General features: G+C 36.5%; 1 protein-coding gene across 2 annotated transcripts; it reads right to left on the minus strand.

Annotated features, from left to right (window-relative positions):
* Positions 1–1,065: 1,065 nt before the first annotated feature.
* Positions 1,066–27,465, minus strand: Cenpk (centromere protein K). 2 transcript variants are annotated; one of them, XM_040728982.1, is made up of 10 exons: positions 27,314–27,465; positions 25,009–25,156; positions 23,455–23,511; positions 20,725–20,797; positions 16,254–16,300; positions 9,854–9,936; positions 9,672–9,770; positions 7,848–7,974; positions 4,748–4,801; positions 1,066–1,320 (listed from the first exon to the last, which is right to left on the minus strand). In XM_040728982.1, exons 2-10 carry the CDS (start codon positions 25,141–25,143, stop codon positions 1,162–1,164), a joined length of 834 nt encoding a protein of 277 aa, XP_040584916.1. In that variant the 5' UTR covers positions 25,144–25,156; positions 27,314–27,465; the 3' UTR covers positions 1,066–1,161. The 2 variants fall into 2 exon arrangements, with proteins under 2 accessions (XP_040584916.1, XP_040584917.1); XM_040728983.1 differs by lacking the exon at positions 27,314–27,465 and adding an exon at positions 27,001–27,021.
* Between the last annotated feature and the right edge of the window lie 39 nt (positions 27,466–27,504).

The following is a 27,504-nucleotide window of genomic DNA, read 5'->3' on the forward strand; positions in this document are numbered from 1 at the left end:
GCTGGAGGGCTACAGGAGACCCACCTCAAGAAAGAAAAAAATTGATGCTAGCTATAAACATTGGTTGTTTGCATATTTTGGAATTTTGAGACACTTTCTCTACATAGCTCTGGCTGACCTGGAACTCACTATGTAGAAGAGGCTGGTCTCAAATTCACAGCAATCGGCTTGCCTCTGCCTCTCAAGAGCTAGGATGTATACCAGCATGCTCAGCTGAACATTAGCTTTTTATATTGCAACTTATAACTCATCTAGAAATAAAGCCTATACATAAAGTAGATTTGCAAATATATCATTTACTATATCAAATTGCTTACCTATCATGCATGAGTTCCTGAGTTCAATCCCCAGCACAAGGAAAAAAATCTCCAAGTTAAATAACTGTTCATAATATTAAATGCAAAATGGAACTCAAAAGGCTTAAATGATAATGAAATAAGTTTATAAAGAAAAATGTTATATTAGCAAAATAATAAACTTTGTTGTTTTATTTTGCTGGGTTTTTTTTCAGATTTTTTTGTTATTATTTCAAAATCACACACTCACAAGAATTTTACAAAGAATACTGAATGAGGTAAAGTACATTAAACACTTTAAAAGTCTATGGGCTGGAGAGATGGCTCAGCAGTTAAGAGCACTGACTGCTCTTCCAGAGGTCCTGAGTTCAAAAGTCTAGAGTATTTCTTTTTTTTTTTTTTTTTTTTTTTTGAGACAGGGTTTCTCTGTGGCTTTGGAGGCTGTCCTGGAACTCTCTTGGTAGTCCAGGCTGGTCTCGAACTCACAGAGATCCGCCTGCCTCTGCCTCCTGAGTGCTGGGATTAAAGGCATGCGCCACCAACGCCCGACTAGTCTAGAGTATTTCTACTTGCATTCTTACCCACACAGTTTAAAACTTCAACTGAATTGAAAAGGCCCATTTTGAACATGTACAATGGCAGTATAAGTCATTTCACGAAACAAAGAAGAAGGACAGCCAGGGTATGGTGGTGAAGGTTTGTAAACCCAATGTCAGCTGGGATACATTAGACCATACTTCTAAACAAAAAAGGAAGATGGGACTCTGCGTTTGATTTGCAAATAATACTCTTTATTTAAATAGTCCTGTGTTTTCTTTATCCATGGATAACAAGATTCCATTCTGTGTGAAAACAGATCATCATTTTACTGATGGAAGGCTTCTAATCTTATCCGTGTTGGATCTTCTGGATGTCGCAAAGCAATTCCATAACGCAAAAGCAGCTCAATATATGGTGGCCAAAAGGAATCACTAATTTTAACATATGGATCATGTGGAACATCAAACATTCTATTTATAAGCATCTACAAAAGAAATTATTAAAAGTGAACTTTCTGTGGGAAAATGTCTACATATATACTTTCATAAAATAATAAAGTATCTGCAAAAACACACTGACTATTCTCCTTGAACTACTGTTTCATAAATATTACTTTCATGTACTTAAGCGATACTAATTTTAAAGACTACATTGTTGGATGGAATATTTATTAAATGAAAGCATTTCCTATAACCTGCCCAAGAATATCTACAACTTTCCTACTGCTCTTAGTAGAGTTCCCTTAGGACAAGAGCAAGAATCGTAAGAATTAAAATTTAGATAGATGAGGTATAGAAAATTTAACTAGCTACATAAGGCCCTGGGTTTTATCCCTATCACTAAAGGAAGAAAAAATTAAAATTTGACAAATGGCGCACAAATTTCAAAAGAAAGCTAGCAAAAGTTTCTCAATATTTGGAGGGGAAAAGAAATCACCAGTTCAACCCTTTAAAACATCAATTCTTTTGATAAATCTTCAAAATAGTTAAATTGGCCATCATTATTCACTCTCTCCCTGATTGTCTGATTGCTTTGTCAAGAATGTCAAGTGTGCCAAGCAATGGTGGCTCACACCTTCAATCTCACCCTAGGGAGGCAGAGACAGGCTGATCTCTGTGAGTTTGAGGCTAGCCTGGTCTACAAAGAGATTTCCAGGACAGCCTCCAAAGTGGCTACAGGGAAACCCTGTCTTGAAAAACAAACAAACAAACAACAAAAGTCAAATGCTTACAACCAAATTTGACAAACTTTGAGTGTTATAGGGCACCTTTTCCCAAACCACATTCCACATGAAGGGGTGTCCCTTATTAGATTCTAAGGTATTGAAAACCAGGATTCTCACCCTAGGTGAACATCAACAGATAAGTCAATAAAGGCACTTTTCATTTACAATAAATGAAATTATGTCATTTTCAGGAAAATGGAGCTAGAGAATATCATGTATAGTAAAATAAGCCCAACAGGCAGACAAAAATCCTGTTTCCCTTATGTCAACTCTAGATTTAAAAAGGAGTATATGTGTATATATGTATGTGACTATGAATGGCATGAAAACAGAGCAGGGAGAGAAAGCAGCATGGAGAAGATGAGAAAACAAGAGAGTTGATGAGGGGAAGAAAGACAAATAAGGAAGACTATTTGGTGGAAAATTACCAGCAAAGGGGAGGGGTAAGGAAGAAAGATAGTAGGAGTTGGGGCAAAAATGAGCAAGGCACAAAGATACATGTATGTGAAAATACCATAATCAAACTTATTATTTTGTATGTTATGCCCAATCTTAATTAAAACATAAGAGAAAAGAAAACCAAGGTTCTGTCCTCACCAGAAAGTTAAGAGAAGCTAATGGGATTTAAGAATCAATGGTCATCTACAAATCTAGTACCACTGCAGAGATATTTCATGAAGCAATAACATTTAATTATTTGAAAACTATTGCCTCATGAAATATGGTAAAAATGCTAATGTCTTTTATTATTTTGCCTTTTCATCTACCTCCAGTACTTTAACAATTTATGGAATTAGAACTTAGAACTAAGAGAGGTTAGGGATTCCTTAGGTATACATAATTCATGGCAAATCATTAATTGCCAGGTCAAAATTTTAATTAAAGATATTATTTGAGGATCACAAAAAGGCATAATTAATACAAATATAAAGTTTTGTAAAAATGACTAAACTCTAATCTCAATCATACTCATAATATCAATATTTAAACATGAAATAAATGTTGACTACCAACATTTTTGATTCCTAAATAATGAAAAGCTCAGAATCTCCTTTCTTTTAAGTATCATGATAAAGACTTGAAAAACCAAAAAAAAAATGTTTTCATATTTTAGAGTAGTCATTTATCTTAATACAGTTTAAAACAAGATAAAGAAATGTTTTCACATTTTAGAGTAGTTGTTTATCTTAATACAGCTTAAAAGCTTAATGAGATGGATATGTAACTCAGGGACACAGTACTTGTCTATGGTAAGGACTTGCATTCCATCGCAATACCACAGAAACCAAAGTGATCTTATTTTATAGTTCTAGTTTTTATTAGATTACATTAATTAAATTCTAGTAAAAGACTATAAAATATGCTGAAAAGTCACATTTAAAATGAGTATGCTAATTTTTTCACTAAATTGTAGCCTACCTACTATTTATTTTGATGTAGTTCATTGATAATATGAACTACAGAGAGATATTTGGTTTTCTAGGTTTTATATTGTATCCATCTGATGGCATATCATTAAAATTTATAATCATGTGTTTGAGATAATATTTTAGTTTTAGTTTTTTCGAGACAGGGTTTTTCTGTGTAATAGCCCTGGCTGTCCTGGAATTCACTCAATAGACCAGGCTGGCCTTGAACTCCCAGAGATCTACCTGCCTCTGCCCCCCTCCCGTCCCTACTCCCAATGCTGGGCTTAACAGCCTGAACCACCATGGCCAGGCAAAATATAATGAATAAAAAAAATGTTTTCAGCAAAAGAAAATAATTAAAAAGCACACCACTACTTGTTTTTCATAGACTTCTCTGCCTAAGGTTTTCTAAAGTAATTCATATAATTTAATAACCTGGTCAAAGTTCAAATACATTTTGCAATGCCAAAGATATCTATTTATAAACAAAGTAAATGCCAAACCAAAAAGGTTAGAATTAGTCTTTCTGCTGCAATAAAAGAAGCATTTATATAAGGAAAAATTTTACATTCAATTATATGTTTAGATACAGGACTGAGTTGTAAACTAAAATTCTGTCTGTATAACTGCACAAGACATCAGGCTGCAAACAGTAAATGAATAAATAAGAAACTGTTAAAGAATCAAATATTCTTTGGTTTTTGTTTGTTTGTTTTCTTTTCTTTTCTTTGGTTTTTCAAGACAGAGTTTCTCTGAGAAACAGTCCTGGCTGTCCTAGAACTCACTCTGGAGACCAGACTAGCCTTGAATTTACAAAGATCCACCTGTCTTTCCCTCCTGAGTGCCAGGATTAAAGGTGTGAACCACCACCACCCAGCTTGTTTGCTTTCTCTTTCTTTCTTTCTGTCTGTCTGTCTTTCTATCTATCTATTGAATGTGTAGCCCAGGTTGGCTTCAAACTTGTGATCCTCCTGCTTCCACCCCCTTCGGCAAATCCTTAAGCATGCACCACCACAACGGTCAAGAATCAAATATTCTTTTTTTTTTTTTTTTGGTTTTTCGAGACAGGGTTTCTCTGTATTGGAGCCTGTCCTGGAAGTTGCTCTGTAGACCAGACTGGCCTCGAACTCACAGAGATCTGCCTGCCTCTGCCTCCTGAGTGTGTGCACCAACAATGCCCAGCTCTTAAATATTCTTAATAGAAAATCTAAGTTGCATTTTTGTCTTTAAGTCTAATTGTTCACCAAAGAGATAGCTCTAACAAAAACAATACTTACCTCTATTATTTCATTTAGTGTTACCAGCTGTGCATTTGATTCTTGAGTGTTTTTCTTTGAGAAATGTAAATAATAATTAACATTGGCAGAAATCAAACTATGTATTACAAGATTTAAAACCACTTCTTAGTTATAATTATAGACGGTAACTAAAGTCAAATTCTGAATGTAAACAATTTTATGGTACAAGTTAGAATCTTAACACAACAGAAAAATCTTCTAAGACAGTGAAAACCTTTATAATTATTATAAGATACAAAGCTATCCAGAAACATACAATAAACTATATGTTGTATATAAGAATATAAAGTAAAGGAATATGTCTGAACCAGACAAAAATTCTCCAAATAGATGACATTCTATTATATTTCAGGGAGGTTTCTGAAGGAGCCTTCCATTCCTTATAACCTCCCCATAGATCTTGACAGTTCCTAATATTAACTCAACTCACTGAAAATTTTCCCCTTTAAATAACATGGAATGACTCATTAAAAATTGGAAAATGGCTATTATAATACTCAAGTATTTTTCATATCCTTAGTTCCTTCACCTCTTTTTCTCATGACAGATTTGAGATCCCTCATAACTATAATCAAGGTTAAAATTTCCAGTCTCACAAATGATCTAGGTGTAATTCACCCATCAAGAATAAAATACTACTTGCTGATAAGAGCAGATGCTAGAATGCTATTCACTAAATTTCTGGGCATCTATTTAATACTGCTAACTGCTGAATATTAATTATATTACCTAAAATCCCAAAGTACTAGGACAGGCATGGCGGTGGCACATGCCTTTAATCCCAACACTCAGGAGAACGAGGCAGTCAGAGCTTTATAAGTTTGAAGCCAGCCTAGTCTATATTGTGAATTTCAGGCTAGCCAGGCTAGGCTATTTTTTTTCCCCAGACGGGTTTTCTCTGTGTAACAGTCCTGGCTGTCCTGGAACTCACTTTGTAGATCAGGCTGGCCTTGACTCACTGAGATCTGTCTGACAAAATTATTCTTAAAGTAAAGATAACCGAGTAAAGCTGGATCTCAAAATCTAATACCTTGCTAAGTAAAAAGGAGTAGTTAAAATGTCATTGTTAGTGGAGAAAGCATAGTTACAGAACTGATTAGCAAATAGCAAGACACAGATTAAATTTATATAGCTTTGCTGAAGTCTCAGAAATTCTTCTTTTTCTTTTCTTTTTTTCATTATAAACTGATTGGTCAACGGCTTAGGCTTTTTTTTGGCTAGCTCTGTCTTAATTATTCGTTTTCTTTTTTAAAGATTTATTTATTTATTATGTATACAGTATTCTGACTGCCAGTCAAAAGAGAGCACCAGATCTCATCATGTGGTTGCTAGGAATTGAACTCAGGACCTTTGAAAGAGCAGGTAGTGCTCTTAACCTGAGTCATCTCTCCAGCCCCTAGAAATTCTTCTTAAACAAATCATTTGGTTAAAAAATTATTGGTTTCAGGAGTTGGAGAGATGGCTTAGTGGTTAAGAGTGCTGACTGTTTTTCCAGTTCAATTCCTAGCACTCACATGGTGGCCCACAACCTTTTGTAACTCACACATGTGGAATATAGATACATGTGCAGACAAAGCACCAAAATGCATAAAATTAATAAAGAAAAGAGAAAAAGATTTTAAGAATATTATTGCACGAAATTTAAGAACTGTTAAAAATTAAGTAATGAATTCGCCGGGCGTTGGTGGCGCACGCCTTTAACCCCATCACTCGGGAGGCAGAGGCAGGCGGATCTCTGTGAGTTCGAGGCCAGCCTGGTCTACAGAGTGAGTTCCAGGACAGCCTCCAAAGCCACAGAGAAACCCTGTCTCGAAAAACCAAAAAAAAAAAAAAAAAAAAATTAAGTAATGAATTCAATATAAAATTGGTTAAAAGTTAAATATACAAACTTATCGTCGTTTTTTAATGCAATATAAATACTGAAAGCAAAAAACAACACAAAATTAGAATGGGGTTATAGATGGAAGATGGTGAATTTTCTCATTTTCAAATCAGTAAATCTATACTACTTAAAATTGAGGGATGAAGTTATACAAACTTAGAATATTGCATATTTTTCAGTTTACTTTCTTTTTATTTGAAGCAAAGAAATATTTATCTGAGTTCAACATTTGAACTTCATTTTTCTTCTATCAAAGTCAATTAAAATCACATTTATCATTCATGGCATACTAAGAAGTATAAAATTCCACTGCTCTAATTAGCCATCAATCTGTTTCTAAACATAATATGCTTAAAACAAGGATTCCATTTTAGTAAAAACCGTGCTAATGACTCAGTAACATGTTGAGCAGAGACTTCGGCTTTAGCTTTTTTTGTGTGTTCATCATTAAGTTGTAAACTTAATTGTTGTAAGCTGAATTATGTATCTCAAAAGTATATGTTGAAGCTCAGAAGCAGTAGTGTATGGAAACAGGACCATAACTAGGGAATAAGGGTTAAGTAAGGTAGGGGTCAAACCCAAAATGAGGGTGTGTGTGTGTGTGTGTGTGTGTGTGTGTGTGTGTGTGTGTGTGTTCGTTCTGTAACAGGAAGTCAGACCTTAGATTCTTTTTCTGCCTGCACGAAGAGCAGAGATCAATGGGAACAGAATGAGAAGGTGCCCATTCCCAGTCAGGAATGAACCTCATCAGGGACTAACCCTGACAGGACTTTGATCTTATGCTTCTAGATTTTAAATAGACAAATAAATTTCATTTTTATGCTAGTCCACTAACACAGCGCAGGCCAAAAAGAGAAGCAGAAACGACAGAGGTAAAAAGATATGGTGGAAGGAAAAGAGAATCCCATTACGCTGTTCTCTGATCTCCACACACAAGCTGTGCAACGCAAGCATGTGCACACCATACGACATACCACACACACAAATAAATAAAATGTAAAATTTGTAAGAATGTCTTTAACCAGTTTATTTCATTAAACAATAAAGTAGCTCTAATTGTTCAATAACTATAACATGAAGGTGTATTTGTGTATGTCTCACTATGCCTTAAGTCCTTTGCTTTTGTTTATATAAACACATACACACACACCAGTTACAATGATAGCAATCTAAAAGAATATCTTGTTTAAAACTTACCTTTTTCTTTTTAGTAGTTCCATCAGGCAGAGGAAAATGATCGTCTAAAAACTCACCCAAGGTACACAGGAGCTTCTCCTTAAACTCTTTTATACTAAGCATCTTAGCTTTCAGCTCATTAAAGATTCTAACAACAAAAAATAATAAAACAGACATTTAACTGGTAAAATACATTTGCTCATGCTTCTGGTTACACATGAAGCTGATCACAGCTGTTGAAACTTCATTTGATCCAAATAACTAGAGAATATTCTTTATAACATGTAGTAAAACTAGTATAACAAGTAACTTATTCAAATAACTAGAGAATACTCTTTATAGCGTAGTAAAACTAGTATAACAAGTAAATTATTCAAAAAAGAAACAACTAATAGCTGGCAAAAATTAGGGCAAGTGTTGGTGATTCCTAGTAAACTGAGCAACATTTTTCTTCAAATTTAACTTTTTATCATTTCTTGGTGGGTTTCACATAATGCATCTCAATCTCACTCATCTCTTCATCCCATACCATCCGCCCTCTACCCTTGTAACACCCATTGCCCAAGATAAAATTTAAAAGAAAAGAGAAAAATCTTCTTGTGGAAGCTGTAGTGTGACACAGTAAGCCACAGTCCTTTAGTTCATATATTCTTATTTGCAAATGTTCATTGCATTGAGCCATTGGTCTGGTTTGACATCTCTAGTTTTTGCTACATTAATACTGGGTCCTCACTGGGGCCCTCTTTGGTATCCTGTTGTCCTGTGTCATGGAGATCCTATAACTTTGGATCTACAGAACCAACTTCTTCATGTGCTCCAACAGAACAGAGATGGGGTGGATGAATGGGATGGGCCAACTTAGAGTTCTGATGGGACTGGGTATTTCCTGGGTTGGTAAGCCCACCAGCTCTCCTTCACCCTCAACATCAGGTTAAGCTCTCTAGTAATGCTCCAGCTAGTTAACCCTATGTAGTAAGCAGCAAGGGGTGGGGCTGATTCTCCTGAACCTCATGTCCTCTGGCTTGGCTTGCCCACACTAAGCACCACTGGGTCAGCTCTACTGTGTTGCCAAGTCAAGGTGTAGGGGTCACTCTGCATAGTGCTGCAGCTGGTGAGAGACAGGGCCAACTCTCATTCTAGTGACTTTAGGGACTGCTCTTCTATCACAGGCCTCAAGGGGCATGGGGGGAGGAGCTTCTCTCCTTTGCCCACACCAAAATATGATAGATGAGGGGCGGGCTCTGTCTCTCACACTCTTGGGGCCAGCTCTACTGTGCTGCCTAGGCAAGATACAGGACCCACTCTCCCTAGTTCTGCATATGGTGAGCAGCAGGGTCAGCTCTCTTGTCCACTGCAGGTGGCAAGTGGCAAGGGGGGAGGACATCTTTCCTTCTCTCTCACCACCTGTGCCTCCATCAGCAGGATCAGTACTACTATGGTACCCAGGTGAGGTACAGGGCTTGCTCTCCTGAGTGCTGTAGGTCCCACCCACACTACATGACAGATGAGAAGAGGGACTAGCTCTCCCACACTTATGCCCTTGGGGTCAGCTCTAAGTTCTCCAAGTGAGGTGCGGGACCTGATTTCCCGAGTGTGAGATACTAGGCCAGCTCACCACTTCTCTTGACATCAGGGACAGCTCTACAACCTGCCACAGGTGTGTGGGGAGGGAAGGACATTTTCCCCTTGCTCATACCACCACATGGCAGATGAGGGGCAGGGACAGATCTCCCACTCTCAGAGTATAAACTGGGCCACCCCTAATCTACTTTAACATAAAAAAAAACCTTTCTCAAAAAAGAAAAAAATCTGTTTGAAAAAAATCTAGAACACAAGAGTAAGTACCTTGATTCAGAAAATGTCACGACTTGGTTTTTCAAATCACTATGCAATACATTAAGAGATTCCAGGATTTGTTGCTGTTCATCCAACCACTGTTGCTCCCTTTAAACGTGGAAAACAATACAATCAAATAAAAATTTAAGTGCCAACTCAGTATTAATGACTAACAGAAATTACAACTTTACCTTTCCAAGTCTTCCTTTAATTTTTCATTCTTTGACTGAATAGTAGATACTACCATTTCAAGATTACATTTCAATTGTTGGAACTAAAATAAAAGAATACAAGTTTATGCTTGGCCTTTTGGTTTATACATAGTTTAGTTGCCAAATGATAGTGAAATTGATCTAGAATATCTCAATGTAGAAGTCAATAGTAAAAATGGCTGCTGGAAAGAATTTCAAATGGTAAATATATAGCACCCAGATGGTAGGTTTTTGGTGACACACCAATAATAAATATAAAATAGAAGGAGTTTCAGACTACATATTTTAATTTCAAGCTGAAATTAAATTAGTGAACTGTTTTTAGTAGATTAGGTCTCTTTTCTAATGAAGTTATTTCAATTTTTTTCTTCTGTTATTTGTGTGTGTGTGTGTGTGTGTGTGTGTGTGTGTGTGTGTGTGTGTAGTATTTATTGGTGTTTTGCCTGGATATATGTCTTGTGAAGGTGTCAGAAGCCCTGGAACTGGAATCACAGACAAGTGAAAGCTGCCATGTGGGTGCTGGAAACTGAACCCAAGTCCTCTGGAAGAGCAGTCAGTGCTCTTAACTTATGAGCCATCCAGACTCTCTTTTCTAAGAAGAACAAACAAAACTAAAGGCAAAAAAAATTAATATGGTTCTTTCAGTATTGGTTCAACCTATTACTCAATACTCATTAATGAAGGAGGCCAGAATGCAAGAGTTATGGAAACAAAGAGTGAAATCCAGAAATAACTACAACAGTGGTATATACCAGAGAGGTTAAAATAATAATAATAATACTAAAATTGTAAGGTGCAAGGCAGAGCTGTTTTAAGGCATTATAATTTGGAAAGTTCTCTGACCAAATAACATACAAGTGACAGAAGAGGAAAAAAAAAAGACAAAAACAAAGAAAAATACTATCTAGTAAAAGAAAATTCCAGACAGAGCAAAAAAATAAATTCAAAGGTACTGAGGCATAGATATAAGATACCTGACCAACACACACACACACAAACACACAAAAATGACTTGCAATAAACTTGGGCCTTTTATCTAACATTCTTTTCTTGCAAGAATATATTAAGTAGTAATCTATTCTCTGGGTTGTAAGAGATTCCACTAACATTTTTCTAACTTTAAATCAATTGTAAGTTACAGATGTGTATTATAAACTTTAAAATAACTGAAAAAATTAAGGAAAGAAATAGTAATAACTACTAATAACTAGTAATCCAATATTGTAATAAAATGGCTTTTTAAAAAATGCAGGAGGCTGGAGAGATGGCTCAGTGGTTAAGAACACTGGCTGCTCTTCCAGTGGTCCTGAGTTCAATTCCAGAAACCACATGATGGCTCACAACCATCTATAATGAGATCTGGTGCCCTCTTCTGGAGCACAGGCATACATGCAGGCAGAATGCTACATACTTATAAATAAATCTTAAAAATAAATAAATAAATACCAATGACAGCTTATGCTGGAGAGGATATGGAGAAAGGGGAACACTCTTCCATTGCTGGTGGGAGTACAAACTTGTACAGCTACTTTGGAAATCAGTATGGAGATTCCTCAGGAAAATGGGAATCAGTCTACCACAAGACCCAGCAATTCCACTCTTAGGCATATATCTAAAAGATGCCCATACATACAACAAGGATGTCTGTTCCACTATGTTCACAGCAGCATTATTTGTAATAGACAGATCCTGGAAGCAACCTAGATGCCCCTCAACTGAAGAGTGGATAGAGAAAATGTGGTACATTTACACCATGGAGTACTACTCAGAAGAAAAAAAGAATGGAATCTTGAAATTTGCAGGCAAATGGATAGCACTAGAAGAAACCATCTCAAGTAAGGTAACTCAGTCACAAAAAGACAAACATGGTATGTACTCACTCACATATGGATTTTAGACATGGATCAGAGGAGAACCAGCCTACAATTCCACTGTCAATGAGTCTGGGAAACAGGGAGGTTCCCAAGAGAGATATGTATGATACCCCAGAGAAGGGGAATGAGGCAAGACCTCCTGAGCAGATTGGGAGCATGGGGAGAGGGGAGAAGGAGCCTGGAAAAAGAGAGGGGGAGAAGAGGAGGGGAGAGGAAGACATGGGGGAGTAGGAAGGTTGAGTCAGGAGAAGAATGGAGGAGAGCAGGATGCAATAATAGAGGGAGTCATTATAGGTTTGAGGAGAGAGCTAACACTAGTGAGATTTCTAGAGATCTACAAGGATGACACCAACTGGCAAACTAAGCAATAGTGGAGAGACTACCTTAATAGCCACTCCATGATAATGAGATTGAGGGCTACTTTATATGCCATCCTAGAACCTTCATCCAGTGGCTAAACACTGAACTGAACTCCTGGAACCCAGTGACAGAGAGGGAGGAGTGATGAGCAAAGGGGTCAAAACTGTGTTGGTAAAACCCACAAAGACAGCTGACTGGACAAGGGGGAGCTCTTGGACCCCAGACTGATGGCTGAGAGACCAGCAGGGGACTGATCCAGACCCCCTGAATGTAGTGTGAGTGAGGAGGTCTCAGCAATCACTGGGGCCTTGGGTAGTAGATCAGTGTTTACCATGACATACGAATGAACTTTGGGAGTCCATTTCACATGGAGGGATGCTCTCTCAGCCTGAACACATGGGAGAGGATCTAGGCCCTGCCCCAGATGAAATGACAGATTCTGGAGACCACCCATGGAAGGCCTCACCCTCCCTAGGGAATGGTGTGGCTATTGGGTGGGGAGCTGAAGGAGGGGCAAAGGAGGAGGGGTGGGAGGGGAACTGGGATTGACATGTGAAGCAAGTATGTTTCTAATTGAAATAAAAATACAGTGGAAAAACAAACAAACAAATAAATAGCCGGGCGTTGGTGGCCCACATCTTTAATCCCAGCACTCAGGAGGCAGAGGCAGGAGGATCTTTATGAGTTCAAGGTCAGCCTGGTCTACAGAGCAAGTTTCAGGACAGCCTCCAAAACAATACAGAGAAACCCTGTCTTGAGAAACCAAAACCAAACAAACAAATAAATAAATCTTTTTAAAATGCACAACTAAACCAAGAAAGGAGGAAAATAAAACCACAGAAAAGTAGGATTAAAAAAGAGTAGATATTGTATAACTTTATCAATGAGATCAATAATAGACCAAGTTGACAATATCACAATGATACTATATAAAGTAGTCTAACAGTGGACTTAAATTAGAAATAACATAGAAAAGTAGAAAACTATAAATATATAGACACTAAAAAATTCTAAATAATCTATGAGACAAGCAATAAATAGGAAATTGAGAAATTAAAACTTCAGTCCTAAGTTTACTGTCACTAATAAAAATACAACATTAAAATTTCTAGGAGAGGGCCTGGAAAAATGGCTCAGTGGTTAAGAGTTCTGACTGTTCTGTTCTTCTAGAAGTCCTGGGTTCTCATCACAACAACATGGTGGCTTACAGCCATCTATAATGAGATCTGATGCTCTCTTTTGGTGTGCAGGCATTTGCAGACAAGGAACTCATACTTAAAATACATAAACAAATAAACCTTAAAAAAACTTTTTCCTGGGAACATTTAGATAACAACTTACAGCGCTAAAATCTTGTTAAAAACAAAGAACACTCTATGATCTAGTTTTCTATCATAAACTAAAAAGAAAGAAATAAAACTCTTAATAAGTTAGAGAAATAATGACAAAGAACAAAAGTCAGTCAATGTGGGGAGGGGTGAAAAGACCAGAGAGAATAGGAGGTAAGGAGGACCAAGGGAACACAACAGCCAAAAGCTGCTCTTTGAGAAACGTCAAGTCCCTGCTTCAACAGACTAAAAGAAGTTTGGTGCAATCAATTCAGAAAACATGACAGAATTCACTAGCAATCCCTCCCTTTAAAATAAAAATCTAAGGCTCTGATGGAGCTCACTGGCAGAGCTCCTATCTAACATGCACAGAGTTCTCCCTAGGTTTGCTCTCTAGCATCACAAAAACAAACTCTTCAGAAACTGTTGTAGAAGGAATTTTCCTCTTTCTAGTTAAACACATCTATGATAAATCTACCATAAACATTTATTTTATTTGATTTTGCTCATTCTTGCCTACTATATTTCAGTTATCCAGTGGTGTCTGGAATAAATCCCTTTGTGGACATGAAGAGAATCACTACCTTCTGGGACTCTGGGAATAAGAGGCGGGATATTTAAAACATAGTAAAAAACAAACAAACAAACAAACAATAACAAGAAATATCCTGAAAAAGAAGACAGAAATGCTGAAAAGCATGTAGAAGAAAGGCTATGCAGGGAACAGTAGGAGCGGCCTCTAAAGTCCTAACTCTGGTGGCTTCAGGTGCACACTGAGAGGAAGGGAAGCCATGCAGTTCTGGTGAACCCACTGGCAATCCTAGTCGAAGAATAAGACCACAGTTCTTACAAACTTTCAATTCAGGTGGTGGGGGCAGAGGAACAGGATGGGAGTGGTAGGCAGCAACTCCTAAGTAGCAGGCCATACCTAGAGAGAATATCCATTTTGTGCTTCCTCAACCTGCTACAACTAGGCACTCAAGGAAACAGCAAATACCCTGTTGGAGTGTCTATCCAGGAAATGGCTGTAAAAAGCATTTGTCGAAAAGGGGATTAGAGTAGACTTGCTGAAAAGTTTAGGCAGCAGGGGTACAATCAGGAAAAGTATCTGTTGACCCAACTTTTGTAGAAGGCAGTAAGCCTCAACACTTACGTTTTACTGTGGAAGTTAAGAACTTGGTACCTATAGACAGCAACTGTTTGGCCTCAGAACCTGCCTGCATCCCACACATGCCTTGTTGCTATAAGACAAAGACTGAGAGTCCTGAGCCAAGTTCAGAATGACTCAATTTCTGCCTCTAGCAGAGTGGTTTATTGCCAGGGAGAGTCTGAAAGCCCTGAGACTGCGGGCAAAGTACTGGGTTTCCCCCCCATCCATTACAGATCTCATGGCTCCATCTTTTTCCCAACTACCCAAAACATCCCTATTTTTGGACATTTGCCACCCCTCTGTGTCATACCTGTGTAAACACACTTTCTCAGTCTTGATAGTATGAATAGAATGAGTTTTTCAAGCCTTTAATTTTTTTCCTTATTGATTAGTAATTCTATCTTTAAGTCATTTCTCTACTCTTCCATTTTATAAAGAATAGTCAAAGAGTGCTAACACACACCTACACTTTGTTTAGAAATGGACTTCATTGCTTCACAGCTTCCTTCTTCACTTCTATTTTTCAGCAAAACCCTAGGACCTGAACACAGCCTTTGTTTCTTGTTAACAAAGATAACCTCTGCAATACTGTGCAGCAAGTACTATGCTACAAAATACACACTTTAGTTTCTGCACCGCCCCCTCCATATTTTCAGACAGGTAACCCAGACTGGCCCAAAACTATGAACCCTGTCTCTCAGCTTCCCAACAACAGGTATTATGAGCCACCATGCCAAACTATATATTGGTCTTAATCCTTCTTTCCTGGCATACCATTCCCAACACACTAGGGATCACCAACATGGTAAGCACCTTTTTTTATACTGCTGGATGACAAGCAAAATCTAGGCAGATTTAAGATGAGGGTTAGACACTAGAAAAGACCACACCTGAAGTGTGGGACAAGTAAATTGGGTCATAACTAATTGGTCAGAAGTACAATAGAAAACGTACTACTGTAATTGTCATCTTTGGTGAGGCACAGTTTCATGAAATGAATCTGCTAAAAATTGAATTTTGAACTGAATTAGAGAACAGCAAGCGGACACCTGCTCTAGGATCATATGCTGCAGAATCTGCCAAAGAATTAACTTCTGGTGGGGAGAAAGCTCCAAAGCATATCCTGTAATCCCAGCATGCCTACAGCAATATGGCAGGCGGGGACAGGAGAGTCCCCAAAAGCTAGTGAGCTAGCAAAGGGGGCACATCCAGTGACAAACGACCAAGAAACCCTGTGTCAAACAAGATAAAAGTTGAGGACAACAAGGCGTCCTCTGACCTCCACATGCACACCACAACAACTACATATACAAACAGCAAAAACAATAGCTGGGTGTTGGTGTCGCACACCTTTAATCCCAGCATTCGGGAGGCAGAGATAGGCAGAGCTCTGTGAGTTCAAGGCCAACCTGGTCTACAGAGTGAGTTCCAGGACAGCCTCCAAAAGGTACAAAGAAACCCTGTCTTGAAAAACAAAAACAAAAAATGACAACAAAAAGCCAGCAAAAATAAAGAAAATTCAAATCATTAAATTATTTAGTTCAATAAAACATGTAAATTTTAATGTGTATTTGGAATGGTTCAGCCTAATTATTATATCATAAACTGATCTAAAACAGTTCTAATTATAAATCATTTTGGAATACTACAAATCATAAATGACTCACCTCTTCTTTTCCTAATGTTACCAAAACATCTTCAGTCATGGGAGTTACTACAAAAATAAAACAAAGTCAGTGAATTCTCAAGAATTTGACTTTGTGGTTTTCCTAAAGAAACCCCTTTCCATTAGACTTACGTATTATCAAACTTTTGTAAAAATATACTCATTTTTGTGACTTCTAGATTAACATCTTTGTTATATAACCCCAAGCTTATAACATAAGATAAATTTGATATCTATACATTTTGCTTTTATTTCTTTTCCTTCCTAACATTATAAAAGCATTCTCAATATTGCTTAATAATGAACTTATAAGGTATTGTTCTCTGTATCCATATGATCCTATGTACATGCACATATATATGGAAACAAACATACACAAACACAAAAGGTTTATTTCTTGTCAATGTTGGTATTATAAGAAAAGCACATTAGATATAATATCATTATTTTCACTCAGCAGAATTTCATCATTGAATAACTGCATATTTATTATATATATCATAATGCAGTGGTAATTTCCAAAACTGAACACTAATACTGTGTCAGACATCTTTTTATGTTTTTATGTACTAGTGCTTTTAATTTCAAGGTGCATACTTCCAAAAATGGAATTATATAGAATGAGATGTTGTTAAAACTTTTTAAGACCATATCAGACTTCTTTCTAAAAATGCATCTATAATCAGTAAATTACATACAGCAAATTATACACTTATAATTTTTGCCACCCAGGAGAAACAAATGTTTAATTTTCCATAGAGAAATTAATAAACTATTCAATACTTATCCAAAAACTTTCCTTTATAAACAAGTACTATTTGAAATTACCAAATGATATGTTACGAAAAACTTGTCTACTATTTTAGAAAGTCTTTGAAAAGGAAGCCATCCTATATGTACTTAAAAGCCAATTTTAGAATTGGTTATAGGTAGTTCAGAGTTACACTAATATGGTTTGGATATATATATATATTCCATGTGTTGAAGGCTTGTGTGCCAAACTCTGAGGCTGACTAGAGCTAAGAGGAATTTCTGAGGTAGGACATAGTAGATAGGAGTTAAGAGGTCAATAGACAGGTGCCCCTGAGGCACTGGAACCTGGTACCTTTTTGCCTCGCTCTGAACCTGGCTGCTATAAGTTAAGCAATTTCCTCCAACTTGTGCAGTCACCAAGTTTTCTCTTGCCACAGGTCCAAAAGCAATAGAGCCAACCAACCACAGACTGAAACTTCTGAGATCAGGAGTCAAATAAACTTTGACTGTCTAAAATTGTTTGTTTATTCCAGACATTTTTCAGTGACAGTTGGCTAACACAAGTACTAACCCATTTTGACAAATGTAATGTAAAGAGTTCTGGAGACTGTTTACAATGTGAATATATACTTACCACCATACTTATGAGAATAAATTTTATGTGTATTTTGCTATAATTAAACATTTAGAAAACATAATCTTAGAGAGACCTATAAGACTGTAACAAAAGATACAACATCATATTGCTGGAACTTCAGTAAAGGAAAAAAGGGTTAAGAAGCAACTGGAAAAATATGGAGAAATAGTGTCAGAAAGTTTCTCAAATTTTGCAAAAGATATAACCCCACATATTTAAGGAAGTGAACATCAGTTAACCTAAAGAAACCTATGCAACATAAAAGGCAATGAAGAAAATTCTTAAAAGCAGGCAAGAGGAAAAAACAACAAAACTATATACAGAAAACAATGTTTTTCCTTACTTATACAGGAAGAGCTATGAGAGTAACAGTGCATCCCTCATCAGAAGACAGGAAGACAGAAGCAGCATGCTGGTCAAGTGCCAAGAAAGAGAACTCTGTATAGTCAGTGAAAATATTCTTTTAGAATGATAAAGAAATAAAGATACTCACAGACAAGGACAAATTTACAGAATTTGTTATTTATTATCAACCATTAAAAGGAATAACCGAAGTACTTGAAACAAAAATAATAAATTCATATGCCTAGCTGATTTTTTTCCCATGTCTTCTCATAAGATTTCCAGATTCAAGTGATTTTTGGCCAAGAAACAAAGCAAAATCTTCCCATTCTCTAATGGATTCAGATGAAAACTGGTAACAATATTAGGCACAATGCCAAGAAAAGACATTGGACAACCAAGCTGAATCTGTATGGTATGACTGTTTATATTAAAATCACAGTCTTCTACCAATCCTACCAGATGGAATTCAAAAACATGGAATAAAGGTTGGAACAATAACTCGGCTGATAAAGTAAATGCCCTGCAAGCACTAAGACATGAGATTGATCCCCAGATCCTATGGAAAAAAAAAAAAACAGGACAAAACAAAACTGAGCATGGTGGTATGTACTTATAATCCCAGTGCCAAGGAGACTGGGGTAAATCCTGGAGCCCACTAGTCAGCTAGCTTAGTTTACTTGCTGAGTTCTAAGCCAGTAAGAAACCCTGTCTCAAAAAAGAAAAGCAGGTAATATCCAAGGAACAACATCCAAGGTTGTCCAGCGACCTCTACACTAACTTTCACACAGGTGTACCCAACCACACATGTGTATGCTCTCCCAACACACACATACACACACACACATACACACACACACACACTTTTTACAATCAAGGAAAATACATCATCCTCAAACTTGAGAAAAGCTTTGAAGTAGCTCTAAGCTTCTTAGTGGTCTTCAATAAGAATTAATTATTTTAACCTTGAAGTCATTAAACAGAGGACAGAGCTAAGCTGTGTTGATTCCTAACCTATAGGAACTTTAAGATTATAAATATGCTCAGACTCTTGATCTACAAAAACTGAAATAATAATGTTCTTTTATAGAACTTTGAAAAAATCCAAAACTTAAAAAAAATTTAATAACAGTTTGAAGCTAGTCTTTAAGTCTACTGAGGTTCATTCAACTAGTCTCTTACTTTGTAAGTTTAAAACTTTCAACGATGAAAACAAAATTGTTAAGAGACTAACAAAAAGTTCATCAATCATAATGACCTAATAGGCTAATGATTGAAGTGGAAGCTGAGTTCAATTTAGTAACTGGCTATGTTAGAAATATGAAGAAGAATCTAAGGGAAATTTAAAATGTATATATCGCTCATCAAATATCAGTTCATGAAGACCTAAGGATATCATGAGTTGGATATTTTAGTTAAGATCTAGGAGGTACAAAGATATTTAAGTCTAATGATGCAGAATCTAGTTTGAACATATATGTGGAAGTTATTATGGACTAGAATATGTTCCTAACCCCAAACTCATGTTTAAAGTCTAATACCCAAAACCTCAAAATGTGACTTTAATGGCAAGTAATTAAGCTAACTTGATATCATTAGAGTGAGGCCTATCCTAATGAAGTTAAGACAGAGAGGCAGAGAAGCACACATGAAAACAATAGGAAATGACTGCTACAGTTGGAACAAATTTTTCCCAAAGGTCTATGTACACACCTACATTCCCAGTACATGGGAGCCCGAGGCACAAACTAGCCTAGCCTTAGCCTATATTTATACAGCTAAAACCCTGTCTCTGAAACAACAAACAAGATAATAACAGATGAGTACACTACTTTAAAGAATACCAACATTTTAAACAGCTGCATAAGAGATGCTCAACAAGGAAATATTGCTAAGAAGGAAATAAAATGCTAAGAAGGAAAATGTATACACAGTTTAAAGAAAATTTTAAAATTACAACTGTACACTATATTCCTACCTGGGATGCTAACATTAAAGGCTAACAAGCAGTAGTGAGAATGTGAAACAATTAAAGAATTGGCATGAATAAAGTAATGCAACAAAGGGTATAGATGATATTATCTAAAGAAAAACAGACAGCCTAGGACTGCTTCCTGGAGAATCCCCAAACCTGGTACAAAGAATAATACAGAAAAGGGAGGCTAAAACTGAAAGTGGTTGTGGTGGGAGGAGTCAAAGGGAAAGTATTGGGAGGGTGAAGAAAAGAAGAATATGGTAAAAAGACAGAGCAATATATAAAATCATATGTAAAAATATATGGTACAGGAAGCTTATACTTTCAGATAATAGTAATAATGATAATAATTATAATGATAATATCTACTAGTTGGGTATTACAACTATAGCATTTTAATTCATCCTCTATTCTTTAAATATAGGCAGAAAATATATTTGGCTTCCATTGGACAAACCAAGAAATAGCATAAAAACTACATGTTCCCTATTCTAAAAGCATATAATTTTTCCACTACTCAAGTTTCATTCATTAACAGTTCAGTTTCTACTGAATTCAAGACAAGGTTTTTGGGGGTAAAATAATAACTATAATAAAGTCTTCATATTCCAGGTTATTATATATATATATATATATATATATATATATATGTCAATGATCATGGGCAATTTCAAGGACAGATGGATCATGTCATTATTGAGACCATTAATTTAATATGCTATTAATTTGTCTACAAAAACATAAACCTAAAAATAAGAATCTTACTTTCCGGTGTTCTTTTTTTCCAATGATCAAGTTCAGCAGTCAAACATTTCACTTGCGTAATGAGTAATGAAAGCTACTTAAAAAAAAAAAAAAGATTTCAAGGTATTTCTCATAGAATATTGATTAAAATATAATCAACACTGTAGTTATATTTATTACACCATAATTATATTAGTTACTAATATATACTAATATACTAATTCTAAAATAGGTAGTTATCAAAATAGTATCACCAAGCAGATTTTACTACCATACTACTATAGCTCATACATGACTTTTTCAGAAATGATATAACATGCTATTGAAAAATAAAGAATTTGGTGGCTGGAGAGATGGCTCTGAGGTTAAAAGCACGGGCTGTTCTTCTAGAGGACCTGAGTTCAATTCCCAGCACCCACATGGCAGCTCACAACTGTCTATAATTCCCATTGCAGGGGATTTGATGCCCTCACACAGGCATACATCCGGAAAAATACCAATGCACACGAAATTAAAAAAAAAGAGAAAGAATTCTGCTTTATGACCAAAACTAAAAGAACCTAAACACATTACATTTATTTTCTAAATATACCTTAAATAAACAAAGATGCTAACATAGCAAGACAATCCTCCCCTGCCCAAAAAGAAAGAAAAAAAGAATGCTAAGTCTTGCCAGAAATTTCAGTCCAATTTTCCTTAAATATTCTCATTTCCTCCCTATGATCTTTTAAAATACTCTAACTGCTTTTAGTTGTGCTGCAAAAAAAGAAATGTAAATATATACATGAAGATAATAATCAGACTGCAAAAAAAATTTTTTAAATACAATAGTAGTTTACAAAATACCTTATCCTGAGACAAATTATGGTGAGTGTGTTTTGGTATGGTAATGACAATTTGATTCTGCTATAAAATTAAACCCCTTTTTAATAATAAAACAGCAGTAATGTTTTGAAAGTAATAAAATATAAAAGTTTTCTCCAGCCAGGCATTGGTGACACACCCAGCACTCGGGAGGGAGAGGCAGGCGGATCTCTGTGAGTTCAAAGCAAGTTCCAGGACAGGTTCAAAAAGCCAAAAAAAAAAAAGCTTTCTTCATAAAAATGTCTAACTTTTTGCTTCAGAAAAGAGACTAAATCAGATAGAGTGACATATGCTTGCAAATCAGCACTCAACCAAGTTTAGCTGAAGCAGGCTGCATGAGACCCTGCCTTTAAAAACAAACACAACACAGAATACTGATTTTGAATGCTAACGGTATGAAGGTACTAAGCATGCAGAAAGGAGGTATCAAAGCAAACCAGAAACTGTTACTTCTTAAAAGGCCTGCTCATAGCATCAGCCCTTGACTTGGATTTGTGAACTTGGAATGATTTCAAGATGGTTTCCAAACACCTAACTCTGTAAGAGTGGCTTACAGTGCCAAACCTATTCAGGCTGCATACCTGCTTCATCTTCTGGTATTTTGACATCTGCCAGGTAGAGGATGACTATATCATCAGTTCACACTAAAAATTTTGAACACAAGTTTCTCCAATGTTAGGCCATGCTTCATATTACAAATTGACAGGCTGACTTAAGAAGGTGTTAAGTCATTCTATTGTGAGAGTTCCTGAAAACTTCGTATTTCATTTCCTCTCAACTTTACCTACTCATCGTTTTCCTTTGCTGACTTGATTCTGCATCTTTTCACTATAATAAATGTTATCCACAAATAGACTATAAACTAAACCCTGTGAGTCCTCTTTGAGAACTATCAAACTCATAAATAAGCTTGAGGACCTGTAACAAAACAGGATACCACAAACTATGCTCTTTGGCTATCTGTAACCTAGAATAGTACATGTTTACAGGTACATAAACACTCCTCTCAAAGCCAGTGGTTGGTGAACTGGATGAAAACCACTTGCGTTTCTTGGTAGCTCTAGTGTCCAGTGATTCTTATTCAGTAAGGTCTCAATTTCTACATTAAAGGAACAATATTTTCCCAAGAAAACGATAGGTTAATTAACATATAATGTGTTTTAAAAAATGGTATATTCAGTTAGACCTTTTATAGTACATTGTATATGTAGAGACTCTAAAACATTTTTATGGATACAAAAAAATTAGAAGCTCCAATATTTGGTGCATAAAAGTTTATAATTATATTTTTGATGAGTTAATCCTTTCATTAATATGTAGCATCTCTTATTTTATCTCTTCTAATTAGTTCTGGTTTGAAATTTATTTTGCCAGGTATAGGGATAGTTATGCCTGCTTGATTACATTTTCTGTTTCCTTGGTATTTTTTCCATCCTTTGATATTAAGTTTTGGGGTATCTGCTGGATAAATATGTTTCTTAGAGACAATAAATAGTTGGTTCTTGGGTTTGTTTTTTGTTTTTTATTTTAATTAGAAGAGATTTCCAACTGTTTTAAGATATAGGTATTAAGGTCAATGAGATGGTTCAACAGGTAAAAGTGTTTGTTGCATAAACCTGGCCACCTAGATTCACTCCCTGAAATCTATGTAAAGGTGGAAGAAGAGAAGTCACTTCACAAAGTTATTCTCTGACACACACACATTGTGCATGCATGCCCTCCACCCCCATCCTATGCAAGCACATGCACATACACACACAAAGTAATTTTTAATTAAAAAAGAATATAAGTATTAGCAAAGTTGCTATATTGGAATAAATATAAACAGACAAACTTTTTCCAAAAAGAATGAAGTCTTCTTACCTAGAACAGTATACAAGTTCATACCTGAGCATTTGAGTTAGTGAGTGTCTCGGTTCCAATGAGTGATAATTTATTCTGACACTTGATTTAAAAAGTAAAGAAAAACAAGTGACATATTTATAATCCACAGACAATTCCCTTCTCCTCCCTTTTTATACTAGCCCTATACAACACCCTTCTAAAAGAAATTATATATATATATATATATACACGTGTGATACAGAATCTATTTAAAGGCAGTCAAATTGGTTCCAAAATGAGTTTATAAAAAGGAGAAAGCAATAGTCATACATGCAGCTCCGTAGTAGAGCACCCACACAGAGCCTTTGGTTCCATCTACCTCACCCTCCACAACACAGTGACTACTAGATTAAAGAAATAAAACACCCAGTAGCTAGCATGAATTATAAGCTACATAATGGGAGAAAAAAATGGGAGGCAAGAGAACAAGAGAGAAAGTATTATAGAATAATAACAAAGTAAGGAATTAAGAACGTAAATAAGCCTCCAAGAGACACTTTAAAAACAAGAGACATGACTTTAGAAACATCTAACAATGTTAATAATTGTATTTGACAGGTAAGAATATGAGTAACTTAATTCTTATTTGTCCACATTTCTGGTTGCAGTAATTTTCTGTAAAATTTTAAGTTATTGTTAAATCCAAGTTTTTATAGAGAAAAATAACAAAAAAAGAATTATAAAAATAATCTAGTATGTACACTAATTATATACAGTATCAAAGATTTTGCCATGTGATTTTTTTCAAAATACTCCATCTTTCCTGCTTTGACAGTATAGTGAAAGAACAGGATGCTATATACGTAAAAAATTCATTCATCACCCCTTTTCTGACACTTTACTGAAGTACTACATGTATCTGTGATTTTTATCATATACTATGGTATGTTAAAGAGAAATTGTACCAAATTACAAAGTGTATCAAGTGTCTCTAGTTCATCAAAATAAAAACATATATACATAACTTCAAGTTCAACATTTGTATTCATGTTTTACTCATAATTCTTAATTATATATTATTTCTATGTTCTACTGGCCCAAAACAGGTACTGAAATAATTCACGATTCCCTCTAATCTTACATTCATTAACTTCAGTGTTCTTTTGTTCCAACCTCCTTAAAACCTTTTGAATTACACCCCCTCCCTCCCCAGACAGGGTTTCTCTGTGTAACAATCCTGGCTGTCCTGGAACTTGATTTGCAGACCAGGCTGGCCTTGAACTCACAGAAATCTGCCTGCCTCTGCCTCTCAAGTCCTTGGATTAAAGGTGTGCATCACCACCATAATATTGTTAATGGTACATTATATACAATATTATGAATGACTATAGTATCTATAAGAAAAATAACCTCCTTGAGAGCCAGAACTACTACCATTTTTTTTCTCTTTCCACGGTTGATCTAGTATAAAGTTTCTTAAGAGAATAATTTTAGCTCTTAGGTATAAAATATAATTTATAAAATAATAACTATAGGGAAACTACACTATTAGCTTCCTAAGTTTATTATGTGACTGCTATATTGACTAATATATCGCTTTTATATGTTGATACTTACTTCTTCCATGTCTTTCCACATTTCTTCACATTGTTTAATAAGTTCTTCCTCGGTATCTATAACTTCCATGTCTCCAGTAATATCTGGATCTAGTTTTTGCTGATTCTCTAACACATCCATTATAGTTTTCTTCATCTTAGTGGAAAAACTAAAGTAAAAAGGATACATGCATTTAATAACTATTTGCTGAAAGTAGCAGTGACAAGTAGACAAAAAATCCTTTGAGAAACATGAGCACACTACTGTTGGAGGGAATATTTTAGTATAGCCATTAGAGAAAAGAAAGAAGGTAGATGTAACATTAAAACTAGAAACAGAACTACCATAGGATCCAGAATTTCCACTACTAGACATATATCCAAACAAATGAAACCACTATTGAAAAGATATCTATTTACAATCTCTCTTGTTTACTAAGGCACTGTTCACAATATCCAGATGTGGAATCAACTAGGTGTCTACCAACTGAAGAATCTGAAGAATCTTCATAAATAAAATAATACTCTTCCATTGTAACAGGAGGGTCGGGAGAATAGTAAGAGTGCAAGATACAGGCAGGTGAGTAGACGAGTTGGCAAGAGCTTGTGGAAGTCCTGACTGGATTACTTCTTCCAACTAAGTGAATCACAACTAAGTAATCAGTTGTAAGGGTAGAGAGAAGGAAATCGAAATTTAAGAGCAGACACAGCCAGCCAGGTGTGCTGGCCCATGCCACTAATCCCAGCACTTGGGAGGCAGAGGCAGACGGATCTCTGTGAGTTCAAGGACAGCCTGGTATAATAAGGAATTCCAGGACAACCAGGACTACATAAAAGAAAAACCCTGTTTCAAGAGTAGGGGGTCGGGGAGAGTGGTGCTGGAATGATATAGATTATCCCTTAAAGGCTAAGGTTACAACCAAAAATTTAAGAGTAGCAGGGGAAAGGTGTACAAAATGGTTATATAAGAGAACTCAGAGAATATATCACAGTTTGGGATAGTGGCCCACTTTTTTTTTTTTTTTTTTTTTTTTTTTGGTTTTTACGAGACAGGGTTTCTCTGTATTGTTTTGGAGGCTGTCGGTCCAGCCTGGCCTCCAACTCACAGAGATCCGCCTGCCTCTGCCTCCTGAGTGCTGGGATTAAAGTCGTGCACCACCACTGCCTGGCTTAGTGGCCCACTTTTAAATTAGTAATTATTGGTCCAATGAAAACAATGATGAGCCAGGCATAGTGGCACTCACCTTTAATCCCAGCACTCAGGACGCAGAGGCAGGCGGATCTCTGTGAGGCCAAGGACAGTCTGGTCTACACAGCGTTCCAGGATAGCCAGAGCTGTTACACAGAGAAACCCTGTCTCAAAAAACAAAAAACAATAATGATAGCACATTAAAAAAGATGATAGTCATCATTTTCTAAGTAAATAAAAGTGACACAAGGTTACTAGGTGGCTGCTGCAAAGAATAGCTTATGATAGTATATATCATGAGACTTAAAGTTAGGTCATTGTAAAGATTGCAGATGGCGGACTTCTAGGTTACAATGTCAAGTGCAAATCAGAATAAACACCACCCCAAAGTACTTTTTACTCATTGAATTCATTTTTACATTTCTTAACCAATAAGACAGGGTTTCTCTGTATTGTTTTGGAGGCTGTCCTGGAACTAGCCCTTGTAGACCAGGCTGGCCTTGAACTCCTGCCTCTGCCTCCGGAGTGCTGGGATTAAAGGCGTGCGCCACCAATGTGTGTAAAACAGTTCTAAATAAATGCGACACTACCGTGTTCCTATGTTCTTTAAGTCAAGTGTAAAGATGTCAATTCTCCCCAAATTCAACTATTTTATCTTAAGGTCTAAAAAGCGACAAAAAGTCGCCCTTGATGAGTAAATAGTAAAACCTATACAGAAATATAGAGATCCCAAAATAACAAAACAACTGTATATAAGTATATTAATAGTTAAATGTAGAATTGGCTCATAAACAGTCAAACTGAAACACGGAACACAACACACACCCCTTCTTGATTTTCTAGCTTCACATACACACGCCAAGTCAAGAAGAATATTCTAATAACGGGAGTCCATGTTACAGATTAAATTAAATATATATTCTGGCTGATAGAGATCTACTTCGTTCTTTTTAACAACAGGTTCCTTTCAACCCCTCCCGCCCCTGTTTCTAGCTTCTGGAATGCTGCTGGCCTGGGAGGCTGACAGGAGCCGGGCATCCAGTCCCCAGGTTGTAAGCATCCGGCTTGGGGAAGCTCCCCCAAGCCCTCGAGCTACCATCCTCGACAGACAACTGTTAGAGCGCTGGCCCCCGCTTACCCGGCCAGAGCCCGTCTCCACTCCCGTCAGCCCTCGGGTCGCCTCGGCGGTCCTGTCAACTCAGCCAGGCCGCGTTGTTTGCGCGCGCTGCTCGCTGATTGGGTCCGCGCTGGCTCACCCCAGCCAATCAGGAAGCGCCATCGGCCGCTGACGGCAGGGCTGCGCCGCCGCCGCCGCTCCGGAATGTCGAG

This window comes from Mesocricetus auratus, unplaced genomic scaffold, assembly GCF_017639785.1.
Source record: "Mesocricetus auratus isolate SY011 unplaced genomic scaffold, BCM_Maur_2.0 Super-Scaffold_100020, whole genome shotgun sequence".
NCBI classification, from domain to species: Eukaryota; Metazoa; Chordata; class Mammalia; order Rodentia; family Cricetidae; genus Mesocricetus; species Mesocricetus auratus.

Bases quoted from the DNA above. Each gene is read 5' to 3' on its own strand.
- Cenpk (XM_040728982.1), bottom strand. From the start codon at position 25,143: ATGAAGAAAACTATAATGGATGTGTTAGAGAATCAGCAAAAACTAGAT. The intron at 4,802-7,847 runs GTAAGTTTTAAA...CATTTCTCAAAG, and splicing joins GAACTACTAAAAAGAAAAAG to AAAAACACTCAAGAATCAAA. The intron at 1,321-4,747 runs GTAAGTATTGTT...TTTCTTTTGTAG, and splicing joins CACTAAATGAAATAATAGAG to ATGCTTATAAATAGAATGTT.